General features: G+C 39.4%; 1 protein-coding gene across 1 annotated transcript in view; it reads left to right on the top strand.

Moving 5' to 3' along the window:
- The window catches only part of card11 (caspase recruitment domain family, member 11), a 212,752-nt gene that overhangs the window by 79,026 nt on the left and 114,794 nt on the right, over positions 1–18,932 (top strand). The window contains exon 2 of the mRNA XM_052021291.1: positions 17,344–17,568. Within this exon, the coding sequence (XP_051877251.1) occupies positions 17,344–17,568 (225 nt within the window). The remainder of the gene's footprint in view (positions 1–17,343; positions 17,569–18,932) is intronic.

Below are 18,932 nucleotides of genomic sequence, written 5' to 3'. Positions count from 1 at the left end.
TCCATACATATAGATTAGGAGCAGCATACTCACCTGGAGAGTATGGCTCCAGCAACACACAAGTAGATCAATACCATCCAGAACAAAGCAGCCCACTTGATTGGTAACCCATCCTCCTCGATAACCACTCATTCCTTCCACCTATCGCACTGTGATTTCAGCATATGCCATTTACCGAATGCACCTTACTATTTCAACAGTATCAGCCAACAACCTGTACCATCAAGGTTGAGAAGGAGTACCATCACCAAGCTGCACTCTATCCTGATGTGGAAATATGTCCCTAGTCCTTCATGATTGCTGGTTCTAAGTCCTGGAACTCCCCATCCAACAGCATTGTGGGAGCACATTCAGAAGAAGGATTGCAGAAGTTCAAGAAAATGGTTCACTGTCACCTTTCGGTGGGCCGAAGGGCCTGTTTTATGCTGTATGGTTTACGAACAATTAGGGATGGATTGTAAATCCTGGCCTTGCCCAGATCCTGAAAGACTAATAAATAGCTCTGTATTATTGAGGGCTATTGGGAAGCAGTTGTTCACAGGAAAGGTGCTGGAAACCTGGAGTTCTCTCCTCCAAAACCCTGTTGATGTTAAATCAGTTGGTGGTTTCAAATCTAAGACAGAGATGTCTTTGTTAGGTCAGAGCAAAGGGTCATGATATAATCAGCCATGATATAACTGAGCAGTAAAGTGGACTTGAAGTTGAATAGTCCTGTTTCTAGATTCGTATGACTTCAATTTAAAAAATGATATTGGATAGGGTGTATAACAGGTTACAAATGCCCATATTAATACTGTTCTGTACCTTTAATTCTCCCCTCCCTTCCCCTTGATCTCTATTTAGAGAATTGCTTTTCAATTGGAAATTAGCAAAACAAAAATGCAGCTCTTAAGAGATATTTAGCATTGTGAAAGGTATGCAGATGGCAATTGAGTGTTTTGGATTTGGCATATTATTAGGAACATGCATATTCTGTGCATATAAAGCTAGTGGTGAAATAGTTACAAAAATATATTGTTGGTCTTAGATTGTCGTTGCCATGTAGCAGTAAAACAAAATATAAAACTTGTAGTTGCCTGCATTTAGACGAACAAGTGTGTTGATAAATTTGGGTGTGGTGATGTTTCAAATGGGTGCAAATCAAAACCACATTTTCATTACTTTTTCACACCTTTCCCAAATTGGAACTCAGCTTAGTGAGGCTGGACTGTTAGTTCAGTGGCCAACAGTTAATCCAAAAATTACCTTGTTTCAATGTGGATTCAATTGTCATGGTTTTGTTTAAAATAAAAGACAAATTCTTCTTCTAACAGATATTTTTATGTTTTTGAGATGGCTGATTACAAATGCTAGACCATTTCTTTCAGAAACTGTTGCACAAGAGCACTGAAATAATTTTTAGTGTGCTGTCTGTACACAGAACAGCAACATTAATACCAACAACTAAAAAAGCAACTGCTGATCTTTACATGCAAGTATTTGAAAATTTATGTTTTGCATTTGCAGGCTATACAATCCTTGATCATTATGTGTAAATATTTTTTTTATTTTAGAGATTTAAAATATTTATTTGAATCTAATTCTAAACATAAACACCCAGAAATTAGATCGATTAGTGGCTGCTTTTATGCACAGATGCACAAAATATGACTTGACTTGGTGTAGATCACTCTTAACTTGGTGAAATCATGCCCATCAGAAAAATTAGATTGGGCATTTCCTTGTACAACTTCACATTAGTGCATAAGGTAACCTCCAGCACGAAACCATCAGTATTTTTGTGATGCTCACTTCCTCACTGACAAAATGGTACAATGGTACCAGTGGTCCAATCTATGTCCTTTGTGGATCAGTTTTGTGGACAATATGGTACAACCTATGACCTTTGTGGATCAGTTTCAGTTTCAGTTCAACTGGAAGCACATTTGTGCTACTTTTTCTGCTTTATTGCTACTTAAAAGGATACTGCTGACATTGGGAGACCTGACTGGGCAGCTTCACAACTCATTGTAGGCTGCTCAGACACCTTCCAAAATCCACAAAGTAAGTAAAACAGTTAGAGTGCTTTCTCCAGCTTTCATTGCTGACATTTTCATTCAATTGATGCTTCAGTGGTGACATCATTGGTTGCTCTTCATTAGCAACCTTGCTTGGTGAGGCAGTGTCACCGGTGAAAGATGTGACGCCCTAAAGAAGAAAAACGATAGTGTATTCAGAATCATTTGTAATAACAAAAGATAAAGTGATACAAAAATCAAGACTGATTACATTTGGATCTGAACTCCTAACAATTTTCCCCTATTTTATATGTATTCTAGAGCCATGTAGAGTCATAAAGTTGCACAGTATAGAAACAAGCCCTTCAGCCCACTGCATCTGTACTGACCATCATGGCCAGCGGAACTAATCCACTTGCCCACATTAATTCCATATCCCTCTATGCCTTGCTCATTCAAGTATCTGTCCCGATGCCTCTTAAATCTTGTTACTGTTCCTGCCACATCATAGTGTCCCTTCTGTGGCTATGGCCCAGCTATTGAAAGGCTGCTTCCTTTCTCTCTGAGTCCACTTGATGCAGGAGAAGTTGTTGCCATAGGTGGACCAGCTTTAGACTGCATCCCAGGGCCAAATGAAGACGCAGTCTGGGATTGTTGGCTATGGGCTGCTAGTGAGCATGATGTGTGAGAAGCATTGTGGGAGGTGAATTGGTGCAATCACAAGAGGGCACAACTTTCCAAAATTTTGCTAATGATTGAGAATAGACTTTATTGCATGGTAATTAGTTGGTTTGGATTCAGAACATAGAACACTGCAACTTAAGAACAGGTCTTTTGGCCCACTGGGTCTGCACTGACCATGATGCCAATCTATACCATATGCCTGAACACTGTCCATATCCCTCTATTCCCTCTATCCCTCTATTCCTCTATGGTTCTGTATAAACGTCTCTTACGAGTTATTGTATCTGCTTCCACCACCTCCCTTGGCAGCATGTTTCAAGCACCCACAACTCTGTGTAAAAGCAAACAAAAAACTCGCCTCACAAATCTCTTTTAAACTTTTCCCCCCTCTCATCTTAAACCTATGTCCTCTGATATTTGGCATTTCCACCCTGGGAAAATGACTCAGGCTATCTACACTATCTATGCCTCATAATTTTATCAGATCACCCCATCAGCCCCCAATGCTCCAGGGAAAACAATCCAGGTTTGTCCAACCTCCTTTTATAGCTAATACATCCTGGTGAATTTCTTCTGCATCTTCTCCAAAAACTCCACATCCTTCCTATAGTGTGGTGAGCAGAGCTGCACACACTACTCTAGATGTGGCCTAACCAAAACTTTATACAGTTGCAACATGACTTCTCACCTTTCATACTTGATGCCCCGACCAGTGAAGGCAAACATGCCATATGCCTTCTTTACAACCCTATTCATTTATGTTTTCCTGCTTTTTAAAATTGCTGAATAAATGTTAGCACTGTAACTATGGAACAGGTTGGCTAGAGGTGCAGTTAGTTCTGGAGCACAAATCTTCAGTACTATAGCTGGGATATTGTCTGGTCCCATAGCCTTTGCTGTTAGTGCTCTCAGCCCTTTCATGTCATGTTGGTGTGAATCAAAATGGCTGGAGGCTGGCTTCTGTGAAAGCTGAGGTGGATTATTTATTTGTCAGTTCTGGCTGAATGTGGTCACAAATGCTTCAGTCTTGTCTTCAGCACTCACATGCAGTTATCCTGCCTTAGTTGACGAAGGAGGTGTTTTTGGAATCTCCTCTTCCTGCTTGGCTGTTTAGTTGTCCACTTGACCACTTGTAGAAGGACTGCAGAGCTTTGATCTGTTGGGTGTGGCATTGCTTTGTTCAATCTATTGCATGCTGTTTTTTGTTGTTCAGCATGTAAGTAGTCCTGTGTTGCAGCTCCACCATTCTCAATAATATCACGTCTATCAATGCTGTTCACCAATGTTGTAAAAATAATTAAACCTTTAAATCTAGTAGACTGGTGTACAAGTAGGTAGAAGTTATGTTACAACCAGTAGAAGTCTTCATTTACCCTGACCTTCGACAAAAATTTCATGATCCTAACCTTAGGAAGGAAGGAATGCAGTGTTGATTTACCCGAGTGAGGCCTGATCTCCAAGGATTAGATTAGGACAGGTTACACAAATTAGGATTTTATTCCCTGGAATTTAGAAGCGTGTGTGATTTGTTTGAAGTTTTCAAGGTAATACAGGGAATTGATAAGGTGGATAAAGCAAAAACGCATATGCTCTTAGGAGAAAGCAGTACACAGGGAGCATAGAACCAAGATTTTCAAAAGTGAAGTTGGGAATCTCCTCTACATGCAAAGGAACTCGTTACAAAAACTGCAAATGCACCTAAGACCATTGTAAGTTTTAAAACTAAGATTTGTTGATCTGTCTTAATAAAAGGTATAGAGAGATGAAAGGAAAGGCCAGATTTATGAAATTAGGTTACAGGTCAGCCATGATCTTGGTAAATGGCAGAAGAGGCTCTGGAGGCTGAACAGGCTACTCTTGCTCATATATTCTACAGTTGTAAAGATAGATCTAGAGAATATGTGGGAGAGGCAAAATAAGGGGCTATAAATAGTCATTAATAAATCCAAAACTGCATTCAGAAGTGCTTTCCAGAGACGAGATTGTGGAAGTGGAATTCCCTGCCTTTGCCTGCTTACTTGTCTATCTGTCTGTGCATGATTGCCTGGGTCTGTCTGTCTGGCTCAACTCTTCCTTTCTGTCTTGCTTACTTGTGTTAGTCTGTCTGCTTGCCCGACTTTCTGCTTTTGCACTTCACTGTGTCAGGTTCAGTAAGTCTGCCTACTTGTCTCTTTGTGTCTAATTGACTGTGGCTTTTTTTTTGTCTAGATTGCTGTTTCTGTTTGTGCTTGGATGCCTGTGTCTGCCTACCTGTTTGTCTGCACCTAACTTCCTGTGTCTACATGTGTCTGTTTACCTATTGTTTCCTCTTATCTCTTTTTATCTGTGTTTGATTGGTGTCTGATTGCTTGTATCCTTCCGTGCCTAACTGCTGTAGTCTGTCTGAGTTTTGTATGTCTATTTAATCTGTGTTTAATTGCTCATGTCTGTCTGTATCTGGTTGGCAGTGGCTGCCTACCTATTTATCTGTCTAACTATCTATTTCTGCCTGTGACTGTCTAACTGTGCTTTCCTGTCCATTACTGATTTCCTGTGCCTGCCTTTATCTAGTTGTCTGTCTGCTTGCCTGTGTCTTCTCTCCATCTATCTGCCAGCCTGTCAGTCTACAGTTACCAGCATCTATTATTTTATTATTAAGATACGATATACCTTTAAAAGAAAGAAAACACTGAGCTCAGGTTACATCTTAGAATTTTTCATTCAGCCAACACAAACCATGCAATTTAAAATTGAACAGAAGTTTACCTTGAAGGACGTAAATAAACCTCTTGGGCATTTACAATAATCTAACAGCTTTGTGGTTAAGTACAAATTGTACCTACTTTTTATTTTCAGATTTTTAAAACCAAATTAAAATTCTCATGCCAGCCCACATGAACAATTTTTGTTATTTTTTTAAAAAATGGATCAGAAAATGTAAGTGCTGAAAATCCTTGCCCAAACATTTCCAGGTCCCTGAATATCCAGGTTCAAATATCCCTTTAAGTAATCACTGTTGTTTTAGAGTTGCAGCTGTATGCTGTTTCCCACATGTCACTGATAATGAGATGACAAGTCTGATCCAAGCTGGGAACTCGCTGTTCATTTTTTATGAGATGAGCTTTGGCTCATGCAATGCCAGCAAAATGCAAAGCTCCTTCAACTCCATTCAATCTATTTTGGTGCCTGAAAAATACACCACGAGACTCTCAGCAACACTTTTGGCGATATTGAATTTTACCTGTCAATATGTTGGAACATATCATTGCGGTGTACTAGATAAAAGTGAGGTTAAAATGAACACATTGCAGGGCATATTTAGAAAAGATGAGAAGGAAAAAAGGCAAGTGCAATAATGTACTTATCGTAATATAATGACATTAGAAAAAATGACACTGCTGTCTGTAAGACAGAAATTGAATCCATATTGATGGAGATAAGACATAATAAATGGTCAATTTATCCCATAGTGAAAAGGATGTGGAGGAAGACGTATACAAAAAGACTGGGGAAATGACACATGGGGAATTTCAGCTGAACTGCATTGCAACTGGACAGACCCTTGTACTCATGAACTAACAGACTAATAATCACACAAGAATTTCAACTGCCTTGAGGTTAACTGGTCAGAAAATGTAGGTCAGGGAGGAAAAAGAATGAGCTTGTACAATGCGTTTGTGACCCACCCTATAAGAAGAAGGGGTGTTTTACAACTGGATCTAGGAATAGAGAATGAGGCGTAATGCAATAGGCTTTAGATTATCATAGAGAAAGATGTTATTTGTGATACAATGAAAGCTTCCTCTTTGTCTACCTGACGGTGTTTCTAGCCTTGTGAGTATCTCTCTCAGTCTGGGCAGCAGTGACATAGCTAGTAAAGCTGTTGCCTCATAGCGCCAGTGACCTGGGTTTGATCTTGACCTTGGGTGCTGTTTGTGTGGAGTTTACACGTTTTCCTTGTGGCTGCGTGGGTTTTCTTTGGGTTTCTACTTGCAACCCAAAGATGTGCAGGTTGGTAGGTTAATTAGCTGCTGTAAATTGCCCCTAGTGTGTAGGTGAGTGATCGAATTTGTGGTGGGGAGAAAGAGCTGTTGGGAGTGTTAGGAGAATAAAATGGGTTAGGTTTGGATTAGTTCAAAAATAGAGGCGTGATGGTCTGAGTGGACTCTGTGGGCCAAAGGGCTTATTTCTATGCTGTATATCTCGATGACTCTGCGACTTTCATTGTGGATTCTGCAGGGGTGTTGGTGGAGTTGTCCACCATCATGTGTCAGAAAGGTTAGGCTCCAGGTTCTGCATTTGGCCCTCTACTAAAGATAATGCTGGGTTCCTTCATGGATCTTGACATTCAATCTAGGCTTTCTGGCAGATTTTCCAGTGCAGAAATATGTATTTATATTATTGGTATTGGTTTATTATTGTCACTTGTACCCAGGTACAATGAAAAACTTGCCTTGCATACCGATTGTACAGGTCAATTCATTACACAGTACAGTTACATTGAGTCAGTACAGAGTCCATTGATGTAGTACAGGTAAAAACAATAACAGTACAGAATAAAGTGTCACAGCTACAGAGAAAGTGCAGTAAGGTGCAAGGTCACAACAAGGTAGATCGTGAGGTCATAGTCCATCTCATTGTATAAGGGAACTGTTCAATAGTCTTATCACAGTGGGGTAGGAGCTGTCTTTGAGTCTGGTGGTATGTGCCCTCAGGCTCCTGTATCTTCTACCTGATGGAAGAGAAGAGAAGAGAGAATATCCCAGGTGGGTGGGGTCTTTGATTATGTTGGCTGCTTCACCAAGACAACAAGAGGTAAAGACAGAGTCCAAGGAGGGGAGGCTGGTGTCCATGATGCGCTGGGCTGTGTCCACAACTCTCTGCAGTTTCTTGCGGTCTTGGGCAGAGCAGTTGCCGTACCAAGCCATGATACATCCAGATAGGATGCTTTCGATGGTGCATCAGTAAAAGTTGGTGAGAGTCAAAGGGGACAAACCGAATTTCTTTAGCCTCCTGAGGAAGTAGAGGCGCTGATGAGCATTCTTGGCTGTGGCATCTACGTGATTTGACCAGGACAGGCTGTTGGTGATGTTCACTCCCAGGAACTTGAAGCGCTCAACCCTCTCGACCTCAGCACCGTTGATGCAGACAGGTGCATGTACACAGCCCCCTTTCCTGAAGTCAATGACCAGCTCTTCAGTTTTGTTGACATTGAGGGAACAGTTGTCATGACACCATTCCACTAAGCTCCCTATTTCCTTCCCGTACTGCGACTCATCGCTGTTTAAGATATGGCCTGTAACGGTCATATCATCTGCAAACTTGTAGATGGAGTTAGAGCAGAATCTGGCCACAGTCATGAGTGTATAGGGAGTAGAGTAGAGGGCTGAGGATGCAGCCTTGCGGGGCACCAGTGTTGAGGATAATCGTGCCAGAGGTCTTGCTGCCTATCCTCACTGATTGCGGTCTGTTGGTTAGAAAGTCAAGGATCCAGTTACAGAGGGAGGTGTTGAGTCCTAGGTCTCAGAGTTTGGTGACAAGCTTGCTTGGGATTATAGTATTGAAGGCAGAGCTGTAGTCAATAGACAATAGTCTAACGTATGTGCCTTTAATGTCCAGATGCTCCGGAGCTAAGTGTAGGGCCAGTGAGATACCATCCGCTGTAGACGAATTGCAGTGGGTCAAGATATTCTGGGAGGCTGGAGTTGATGTGTACCAAGCACTAAGTTATATATTTCTATCAGCCATTTTTTTTTGAAGTCTGCACCATTGTAGTCTTTACCTGACTCTTCGCAGTCAGAAATATTGTACGATCTCACCCTCTGATGGTTGAACCTTTCCCTTGCACTCTGTCCTATGCACATTTACCAGCGAACTCAACAAGAGAGAGGAGTTGAGCTGTGGGGGAAAGAAGAACTGCTTGTTTACAGCATTGTCAACAACTACAACCAGGCTCAAGGACAGCTTCTATCCCGCTGTTATTAGACTATTGAACAGTTCCCTAGTATGATAAGATGGATTCTTGACCTCTCAATCTATCTTGTTATGACCTTGCAGCTTATTGTCTACCTGCACCACACTTTCTCTGTTGCTGTTACACTTAAATCTGCATTCTATTATTGTTTTACCTTGTTATACCTCAATGCACTGTTAATGAATTGATCTGCATAAACGGTATGCAAGACAAGTGTTTCACAGTACCTCGGTACATGTTACAATAATATTCCAATTCCGTTGGAGCTGCTAACTGGTATGGCAGGGAAATAGGATGAAATAAGAGCATTAGGTATGTAGATGCTCTCATCACCCATTGTTGTCAGTTTGCCAGTCATCATAGCTTTGCGTGTGCTTGTCCTCCTCCATACTTTGCTGCTGCCTCCTGTTATGCACCACTCTGAAAGAAAAAAAAGGAAGTATGTCAGTGATATTTGTATGCAAAAACTGTCATGGTTGAATGGCTGCCAATGTGCATGAGATGTGAATTTTTAAGTGTGAGCTTTCCACCTTCTAAGTATGTGAGGATGAGTTAAAGTGCATGGATTTTAGGGATGAATATTTATTGACAGAGTTTTGGTTGATGAGTGAGTCAAGTGTAGTGAATTGCGCTGTGGATAAAGCTGATGCTGCAGTTAGCAGAAAAAGCTATTGGGAGATAAACTAACTCACCTTGACAACTTGAGTCAGATCAATAAACCTTGCACTGCATCTATAGATTGGATGCAAAACTCCAGGCATCACAACTCCTAGCACTGACCTGTGCTACTGCTGCTTCCCATTGCCTTCTGTACATCTGCAATACATTTCTCCTTTTTTTCCACTTCTTCTACCTCTCTTCTACCAAAACCTCTGGTACATCATCTGTCATTCCCACCATTGTCTTTTACAAAAACTTCCAATCCATCTTGAAGCCCCAACATCCCTTCCCTTTTAAGAAGTGCACTTTACCTTTGGATAGTGTTAGTCACTCATGATATAGTGCCACCTCCTTACGTATGGAGTCAATGAACAGTTTGGGTCATGATATCTGCACACAGAATTCATATAAAGCAACAAGCTTCACTCATTTAACATGCTATGAATGAATATGCATTAATTACGTATTACACTCTCGATACCTATTACAGGGGTGTAGGCAATTTATATCCTCCATATATAACTCTGTGCCATTATTTTATTCAATGTCTTTAATTGTTTAAAACACAGAATCTTTTTAAATTGTGGGCTATCAAATTAATTTCACTGACAGAAAGACTGGTAGCAAAAAGATGCAAATGTAAAATAATTGCCAAAAATGTCATCAGAAGATAAGGAGGCCTTTATTTTTATTCCATTAATCCATTATAAAATTGTATGCACTGCCTGAAAGTCAACTGTTAACAGATTTAATAATAGCTTTCAAAAAGAATTGGATATATATGCTGTAAAAGACATGAATTCATAAGAAATAGGAGCAGTAGTAGGCCATGGAATAAATGTCTGTTAGCCAATCCTCTATCCATGCAACGTGGACCATTACATTTGTGGTTATCAGATTATATGTGGATCTTTCAGAATCTGAGCAATTTTGGAAGATCACAACCAGTGCAATTATGTTGTATCTCTACAGCCATTTCTAAGCCAAGGATTCAGGCTTTAAGGCCTAGGATTTTCCTGGTCTGTAGTCCCCTTATCTTGCCTAATATTTTTTCACTGGTGATAAAAGTTTGAACTTTCACCCTCCCTTTTGCCCCAGGATTTTCTACTTTTATTGGAATGCTTTAGTGACTTCTTCTACATAGAGACCTTGAACAAATATTTTGTATTTTTCTGTCATTTCCTTATTTTCCATTATTATTTCCCTAGTCTTATTTCCATGAGGGTACCAAAGTTTACTTCAGCTATTTTTGTCCTTTTTTATGTACTTGTACAACCTCTGACTTTGATTTTACATTTCCTGATACTTTTGTCTCATGTTCTATTTCCTTCCTTTTTTTGTAGTCATCCTTTGTTGCTTTCTTAAATTTTCCAATCTTCCAATCAACCATTAATCTTCGCAACAATGCATGCCTTCTCTTTCAATTTGATGCTATCCTTAACTTCCTTAGTTAAGTATGAATGGATCATCCTTCTTGTAGAGCTTTTATTTCTGGCTGGAATATATCTTTGTCAAAATTTTCAAATATTTCTTGGTTATCTACTGCCTTAACTTTAAGCTATTATCCTTCACTTCAACCAACTCTGCCTTCATACCTTTGTAGTTGCCTTTTTTTAAAGTTTAAGATGCAAGTTTCAGACTTAAATTTCACACACTCAAACTGAACATGAAATTCTATCATTGCTATGATACCTCTTCCCAAGAATTTTCTTATTATCTGATTATTGATTAATCTCTTTCATTGCATACGATCAGATCTAAAATATCATGTTCTGTTTGGTTTCACACTTTTAATATAATCAATGAATTTGTCTGGAACACTACCTTCAGCAATTTAATTTGTCCAATCCATGTAAAGATTATTATTACCTTTATTATTGCATTACCCTTCTTCTAAACCCTCATTATTTCTGGGGTTATACTCAGTCCTATATTGTAACCACTGTCAGGGGTCCTACAGATAACCTCCATCAGTGACATCTTACCTCTGTTATTTCAAAACTCCACACAAAATTCTTCTTCTTCATGTGCTGAGCCAATATTTCTCACTGTTGTAAGATCTCATCCTTTACAAGCATAGCTCCTTTTCCTTTCTGTGTATCCTTAAGGAATGTCAAAGAAAATATTTCCAGGAATTATAGAGGAAGAAGTGGGAAAGCAGGACTAATTTGTAGCTCTTTCAGAGAACCAGCACAGGAGCAATGGGCCGAATTTTCTGTTTCTGTGTTGTTTGATTCTATAAATGTGTCCGTGTATGACTCAATTTTAAACATTAGACGCTAAACTAAAACTACTTTGAATGCATAAGTAGAGCATAACATTAGTTTAGGGGAGATTTATGAATGCTGCATTATTTTTAGGTCACTTGCCATTGTACAGTGTGGCATTCAGCTTTCTATGATTTTATGAACATAAGTTCCAGGATCCAAGTAGCAAACTTGGCATGGTTTATCATTGCCTCCCTTAACTGGGTAAAGTTTACAGGCACTGATTTATTTTTGTTATTGATGACCTGTATGACTGCTGCCAATGACTGTCTTCTCTGTTCTGTGATGTAAGTGTATGATAACTAAATTACTTACCTCTCCAGACTTTTACTGGTGCCCCAAGCCTATCAATTACTTCAAGCAAGTATAATGTCAGACTACATTAACAATTATTTACATATGGATCGGCAGTTAAGTGAATATTTTGACTAATTAATCATCATGCACAAGCAGAAAGCCCTGAAAAAAGAACAAATGAAGTTCTATTTATAATAATAGTCTTTCTGAACCTCAGTTATCCCAGACTGCACTGCAGCCAATTAAATACATTTGAAGTGTAATCATTGTTATAATGTTATAAATCTCTCCTGAGGAAGAATTTAAGTAACAATCCAAAAATCAGATATACTAGTGCAGTCTTCTGATTCAGGTGGACCTTTGGGGCCAAGGCTAATTAACTTCTAGAGTTTGATGTCTGTTTGTGAATCCTTTGAACTTGGATTGTCCTTTGTACACCAGCTACGATATGTGCTTGATAAAGTGAGGTTTTAGTCCACTAGCAGGGAGGTCTAAGGCAACTGGAGATCAGGCTCTGTTGCATAGAAAGCATGCACATACACAGACACACAATTGATAGCCCCATGCCAGGATATCAAGCTGGGATTCAGTCTACATCAATCAACTGTGACTGTTTACATTTGGTAGTTGACTTTCCCACTTGGCTTAGGAGGTTCCCAGATCATAGTACAGTAGGTCCCTGGGTTATAGAAAACCTGCCAATGCAAATCCAACTTTATGCAAATTCTCTCAGACTCTGCTCTAGGGTGTAGTACTCTAACCTCTTCACGAGAAACCATACAGAGATCACCCATCGAAAAAGCCTGTGCCTTTTCTGAACTCTCCTGGTAAGATCAAACATTATGAACCCTAAGCCACCTCTTGTTAGCACAAATTCTCTTTAATTAAACTGCTGATGGTTTTCTCACTGACTAGCAGATCAGCTCCCTCCCCACTGCCCCACACCCCAACCCCCATCACTCCACCCGGGCTGCATTCAAATAAACATTTGTCACACTTCACTTTCTGGTAACAACTCCTATCACCAATGCTGACCTTCCCCAATGTGCTCTTAGCAAATTGGTCCTCGAAGGCTGTCAAGGTTCAAGATTTCACAATACAATTTTGGAATAAATTGTTTGTTTCTGGCTTATGGAAAATTCAGTTTATAGACAATTCTCAGGAGCGGAGTCCTTGCATAACTTGGGGATCCCTGTACTCTAAGTGTTATGTGAATGCCTTTCTCGCAATTTGCTGCTAGTAAGCTTATTGTAAATGTTTTCCTTTTTCCTTAATGTGCTTTCCTTTCCGTTGCAGCGGTAATGATTTACTTTTCATGAGTGAACCCCATGTCACTTCCATGTCAGCAGCTGTAGCTCTAGGGTTTTCTGACATTAGAGTGACCTTTAGAACCTACTCGTGTAGATGTTACTTTGGCCTGGTCACTAGCATTATTGACATAAAAACCTTGGCTGGTTCTCCAAGTGTGGTGTTGAGGGAGTGCTGCACTGCTGGATGTGGATGTAAAAGAGCTCACAGCTCTATATGGAAGAAGAGAAACAGTCATTCTCCTTACCATTCTGATCAATGGTTATCCCTCAGCCAATATCACTAAAGCAGTTTGATCCGGTCAACTATGGCTCAGAAATTTGGCCCATCATGACTATGTTAGCCAATAGAAGCTTTTGAAACTAATTCTACTGTCCAGGTACAAGTAGGTTATGCCACGTTGATTGCTCATCCAGATTCTTTACTATGGTGTGTTTCTGCTTCCATCATCCTTTCTGGCAGTGGGTTCTGGAGTCCCTCCATTCTTGGCTGAAAAGATTTTTCTTAAATTCCCCTTCCACCTCTTGCACTAAATCTACGTCCCTCTGGTTACTGACTTTTCTGGTGAGGGAAAGGGAAGCCCCAAACTTGGATACTCAATATTATATAAACCTCAATTAAGTCTCCTCACAGAATCCTCTGTACTAAAGGAAGCAACCACAGCCCAACTTGTGCCTAAACTTCATCTCCATCTCCTCCATCTCCATCTCCTCCATCTCCATCTCCTCCATCTCCATCTCCTCCATCTCCATCTCCTCCATCTCCATCTCCTCCATCTCCATCTCCTCCATCTCCATCTCCTCCATCTCCATCTCCTCCATCTCCATCTCCTCCATCTCCATCTCCTCCATCTCCATCTCCTCCATCTCCATCTCCTCCATCTCCATCTCCTCCATCTCCATCTCCATCTCCTCCATCTCCATCTCCATCTCCTCCATCTCCATCTCCTCCATCTCCATCCTCCTGAATCTTAACTGGCAGCTACAGAGAACAGCACAAGCATATATGCAATGAGAGCAGGAAGTAGTTAGATTTTTCAAAGCTGCATTTTCCTTCTGACAGCACAGCTTCAGTTTAAACGTCTGTAACGTGCCTGCATTCATTTCAATTTTTTCCTGGACCAGCCAGCTTCTGACACTTCCTGTAGTTCTGTCTCCCACAGATTTTCAAACCATTGAATTGAATGATCTATTAATCTCTGAATTGCATAGAATAAAAAAAATCAAAAGAATTCTAACACTCCCATCTGCGGATTGAATGATATCCAAAATGGCTGCTTTTACCACCATTAAAGTTATGTTGTCCTTGTACAATGAGGCCCATCTTCTGAGAAATGTACACACTGCATTATGTAGTCATTCTGATACTAGTTTTGCAAACAATTACTTTGCAGAAGTACCTCTGAATTCAAATCCTACAATGGCACTTGCAAAATTTGAATTCATTTAAAAAAAATTCAGGAAACAAGGTTAAATTTGAGGTTGGATGTCTGAAGAAAAGCCATGAGAGGATTGGAATAGTGGAGTCCAGACATAAACAAAAGGATAAGCAACTTTGGTACGGAATGAGGAAAATGCAACTTGCAATTGTTTTATGTAGCTGAAAGGTTTCTTTACACAATGGCTTTGCATTAGTTGGCAAGAATTCATTCTCTTCTTGGATTCATTATTGAGGTGTATTCAGTAGTATTGTGTGGATGCAGTTGGATGTGTTGCACAGCATCAATTCTTCTTCTCTGGGAAGAGCCCAGGCACATGGAGGTCTGAAAAGAAAGATTAAAAAGAAAAGACAGAGTCATGACCTCAGAATGTTTCAAAATACTTTGCAGCTGAAGCGGTTCCTGAAATAATGGGATCCCAGGCTAAGTTTAGACAGTAGATAATGGTTAGTTTGCAGCAATATTATTGGGATCCTGACAGTAGGTTTTCTTTCTCTTTTCTAAAAAAAACCTAAAAATAAAAACTGAAAATGCTGGAAATAATCAGCAATGCAAGCAGCATCAGTGGAGAGAGAAAGAGTCTGTTTTTCACATGAAGCACCATTTTCATCAATACTGCTGAATTTTTATGGCTATTTTTGTTTTTAATTATTTGAATTTTTCCATGAACTCTCTATTGGATCTATTAGTAACTAGTTTGTATTTTTCAAATCCAATGAACACTTTCTATCTTCACTGTAGCAGACTGCCTGTTGAGTACTTCCAGTGTTTTCTATTTTATTTTTGCTTTCTTGGTGACATCAACTGTTAAAGAGAGAAAGAATTGAGCAGAAATAGTAGAAGGAAATGTATCTCATAAAAGAAATGGCTCATTTATTTTGTGTCAGCCTGTCTCAGCTGATGATGCAGTCTGTGGCAGAAGATCATGGATTCAAGCTCTACTCTAAGATTTGACATTTACTGTAGGCTGACGCTGAAGAAGAGTACTGAAGGAGCGCTATATAGTACTTAAGAAGAGACCTGTCTGTCTGCAAAACTGTTCATATGAGAGCTAATGGATCTCTACCAGTGTCCTGGCCATCATGATTGAGCAATAGGAATCATCCTGTGATAATATACGTTCATTTTTTCATGGGTACAAGCAATTATTAAAGTTTGAATTAAGCCCATTCTGTGTATTGAGTGTAAAGGTAAATATTTATTACAAAAAAAATCATCGGTTAATGTATTCGAACGAAAAAGGACATAAATCTGTGTATGAGGCATAAAAGAACTATAAGCTTACAAAGCTGTATTGTTCTATGCCCTAACCATAGAACAATACAGCACAATACAGGCCCTTTGGTCCAACATGTTGTGCTGATCTTTAAACCATGCCTCAGACTATCTAACCCTTTCCTCCCACATATCCCCCTATTTTAAATTCCTCCATATGCTTATCTAACAATCTCTTGAACTTGACCAACGTACCTGCCTCCACCACTACCCCAGGCAGCGCATTCCATGCACCAACCACTCTTTGGGTAAAAAAAACCTCCCTCTGATATCTCCCTTGAACTTCCCACCCATTACTTTAAAGCCATGCCCTCTTGTATTGCCTATTCAAACATTTTCAGTCAATGTGATAGTGAAATAAGTAACAGTAATCAAGACTTTTCTGAAGTTTTTAAAATATTTTGTTACATCAGTATAAACATATCTACAGTTTAGAACATGCTAAATTGGTAAAGTCTTTGATACACTGGGGGTGTTTTCAGAAAAATATGATTTTGGAAAGAGTTGAACAGATGACCTAATTGAGGTTTTCAAGATGGTGGGTTTTGATCAAGTACATTGAGAAGATGTATTTCCTTACGTGGGTGCATCAACAGGGAGAGATCACAGATTACTAACTACTGAAAAAGATCTAAAGGGAAAATAAAGAGAATGTCTTTCAATCAGAGAATTGTCAGTATCTGAAATACTCTAAGTAAAAAGGGGGGTGGAATTGGCACCAAAAATAATTCTGAAAGGACATTGGACATGTGCTTGAGGATGAGGAATTTAGAAGGTTTGGGACCAGAAGTGGAGTACTCTTTCAGAAAGAATACTACAAACACAATTAAGATCTTTAGAAAACCTACAAAGGGATTCAGTAATGAAATTAACATTATCTTTTATTGCTGACATTGCAATAACTTTACATTGAAAGCAGTTAGCATATCTAATACTTTCCCTAAAGAAGTAAGACAGTTTATTGTATCAAGGAACATGGGGGTATGGGGATAGAGTAGGGCAATATTGTTAATTTTAGATTGCAAAAATAAAAAACCCTTGTAGATTCAATGGGCTTTCTGTTCTTGTAATGTTCCATGATTCTGTAACTATAAATATCACTGGAAGCTAATTGACTAGCGAAATAAGGGGATTTTTAAGAAAACATGTATAAATTGATTTCAAGACTGATGATTAGAATATGTATAATTCCTGCAGTGTAACTAATTTATGGAACAGACTCCTGGCAGAGATTTTACTGATGTGTCTTTATTCCTTAAGAAAGGAGTTGTACAACATCAGCTTGGAAGCGAGACCTGAAGTTGTACAAATTGATGGTTGAGATAATCCTGTCTCAATTTCTGACCACTTGGTTTCCCACTAACAGTTTATCTTTGAGATGTGGTCCAGATCTACTGCAACATTTCAAAATAGATCAATCTGGCAAATTCTTAACAGTTTTAAACATTACTTCTTGTTCTATAGGTCAGGAGATGGACATCTGTGGTTCAGAGGCAGAGAACTTCAGCAGTCTGAAGGATGAGGAAGATGCGGTATGGGAGAATGTCGAGTGTAACCGCCATGTCCTCAGCCGATACATCAATCCGGCCAAGCTTACACCCTACCTTCGACAGTGCAAAGTCATCGATGAGCAGGATGAAGATGAGGTGCTCAATTCACACATGCTACAGTCCAAAATTAACAGATCAAGTAATTACATTCTATTATCTTTTTAAATGTTATCAGTCATACTGTTCAATAAATAACATTCCTACTGTTAGATGTCAAATAGCAACAGTCTGTTTTATTGGGAGAAATTGTATTGTTTTCTTTTATTTATTCTTGAGGTTTGTCATATCTGACAAAACCAACATTTATTGTGCATCAGAAGCCAGTGATGAACTACCTTTCACCACTGTAGGCCCTATGGTAAAGGTGCTTTCACAGTGCCATCGGGTAGATATGATAAAGGAATGGAAGTATATTGGGTTATTGTGCTGTAATTTAGAACAGAGCTTGGAGTGATGATGTTCACGTGCACGTGCTGCCTGTGTCTTGGTGTTGAAATTATAGGTTTGCAAAATGCTGTTGAAGAAGGGTTATAATATCTTCTTTGTCTGGCAATTATTTATTTCCCCAGGTACTTGCTGTCATATTTCCCTTCAGTACAGAGCTTTCCTAAATATTCTCCTCTGTCTTCATGTACCCAAAGGCTTGTTGTACCTGAACAAGGAAAATTAGACTTCCTAAAGAAGTGTTAGTCTTAATGCAACTGGGAGCTTTTCTGTTGCATGCTTTTCCTTCCAATGGTTCTCAGCAGTCTTGTTGGATTATCTGTCTCTGGATATCCATTATAGTTAGACCAGCTTCTGAAGACTTAGAGCTGAGCTTCTGTTCAATCCTTGTATATCAGTTGATTCACAGAAAAGTGAATGCTTTGGCCTTCAAACAAAAAGTGCAAGTGCACTAAAAGAACTGACTGCATATATGACACAAGCTGTGGCAAGAATTAAGGTGACTGGGTACTTCTCCAATCAATCATCCAGTGCAGTGTCTGGGATTGATTTTATGCATATAATTTCTATTGCATCAATGATACTTCACTCACTCCATTTTGTTGGAGAAATAATTTTGCTTTCATTGGGAGACTGCAGTGACTCTGATCATAAGTTCCGCTTTTGGAGTTTTTTTAGTTTTTGGAGGCTGCTGAAATAGACAACGATTTCTGTTTGCCTTGAAAAATGACAACTGTATATTTGCTATAAGATAAATCCTTGGTGCTAAATTCAATAGCCTTTGAAAATAACCAGTGATTGTTCTGCATATTTAATGAACAGTCATTGACTTAAGTACAGGCAGAACACCAATTATTTTTGTGTGCTGCTCATTATAGTAAGTTCAACACCTAGCCAACACTACCCATGCTGTCATTGTGGGTGCCCTTTTCCACTGGTTAGCTCTGGTTTGAGCTGAGCTGCATGGCTTAAAGTGAGGCTGCATCTCTTAAAGGGGAAATGCACTGTGCTGGATCAAATACTGTCAGTTACTCTATGATTGAATCCAACCAAGGAAAT

The sequence above is a fragment of the Pristis pectinata genome, chromosome 8, assembly GCF_009764475.1.
Source record: "Pristis pectinata isolate sPriPec2 chromosome 8, sPriPec2.1.pri, whole genome shotgun sequence".
In the NCBI taxonomy this organism is placed as follows: domain Eukaryota; kingdom Metazoa; phylum Chordata; class Chondrichthyes; order Rhinopristiformes; family Pristidae; genus Pristis; species Pristis pectinata.
The sequence above is the reverse complement of the archived record's forward strand: the minus strand, read 5'-3'. Positions and strand labels throughout refer to the sequence as shown.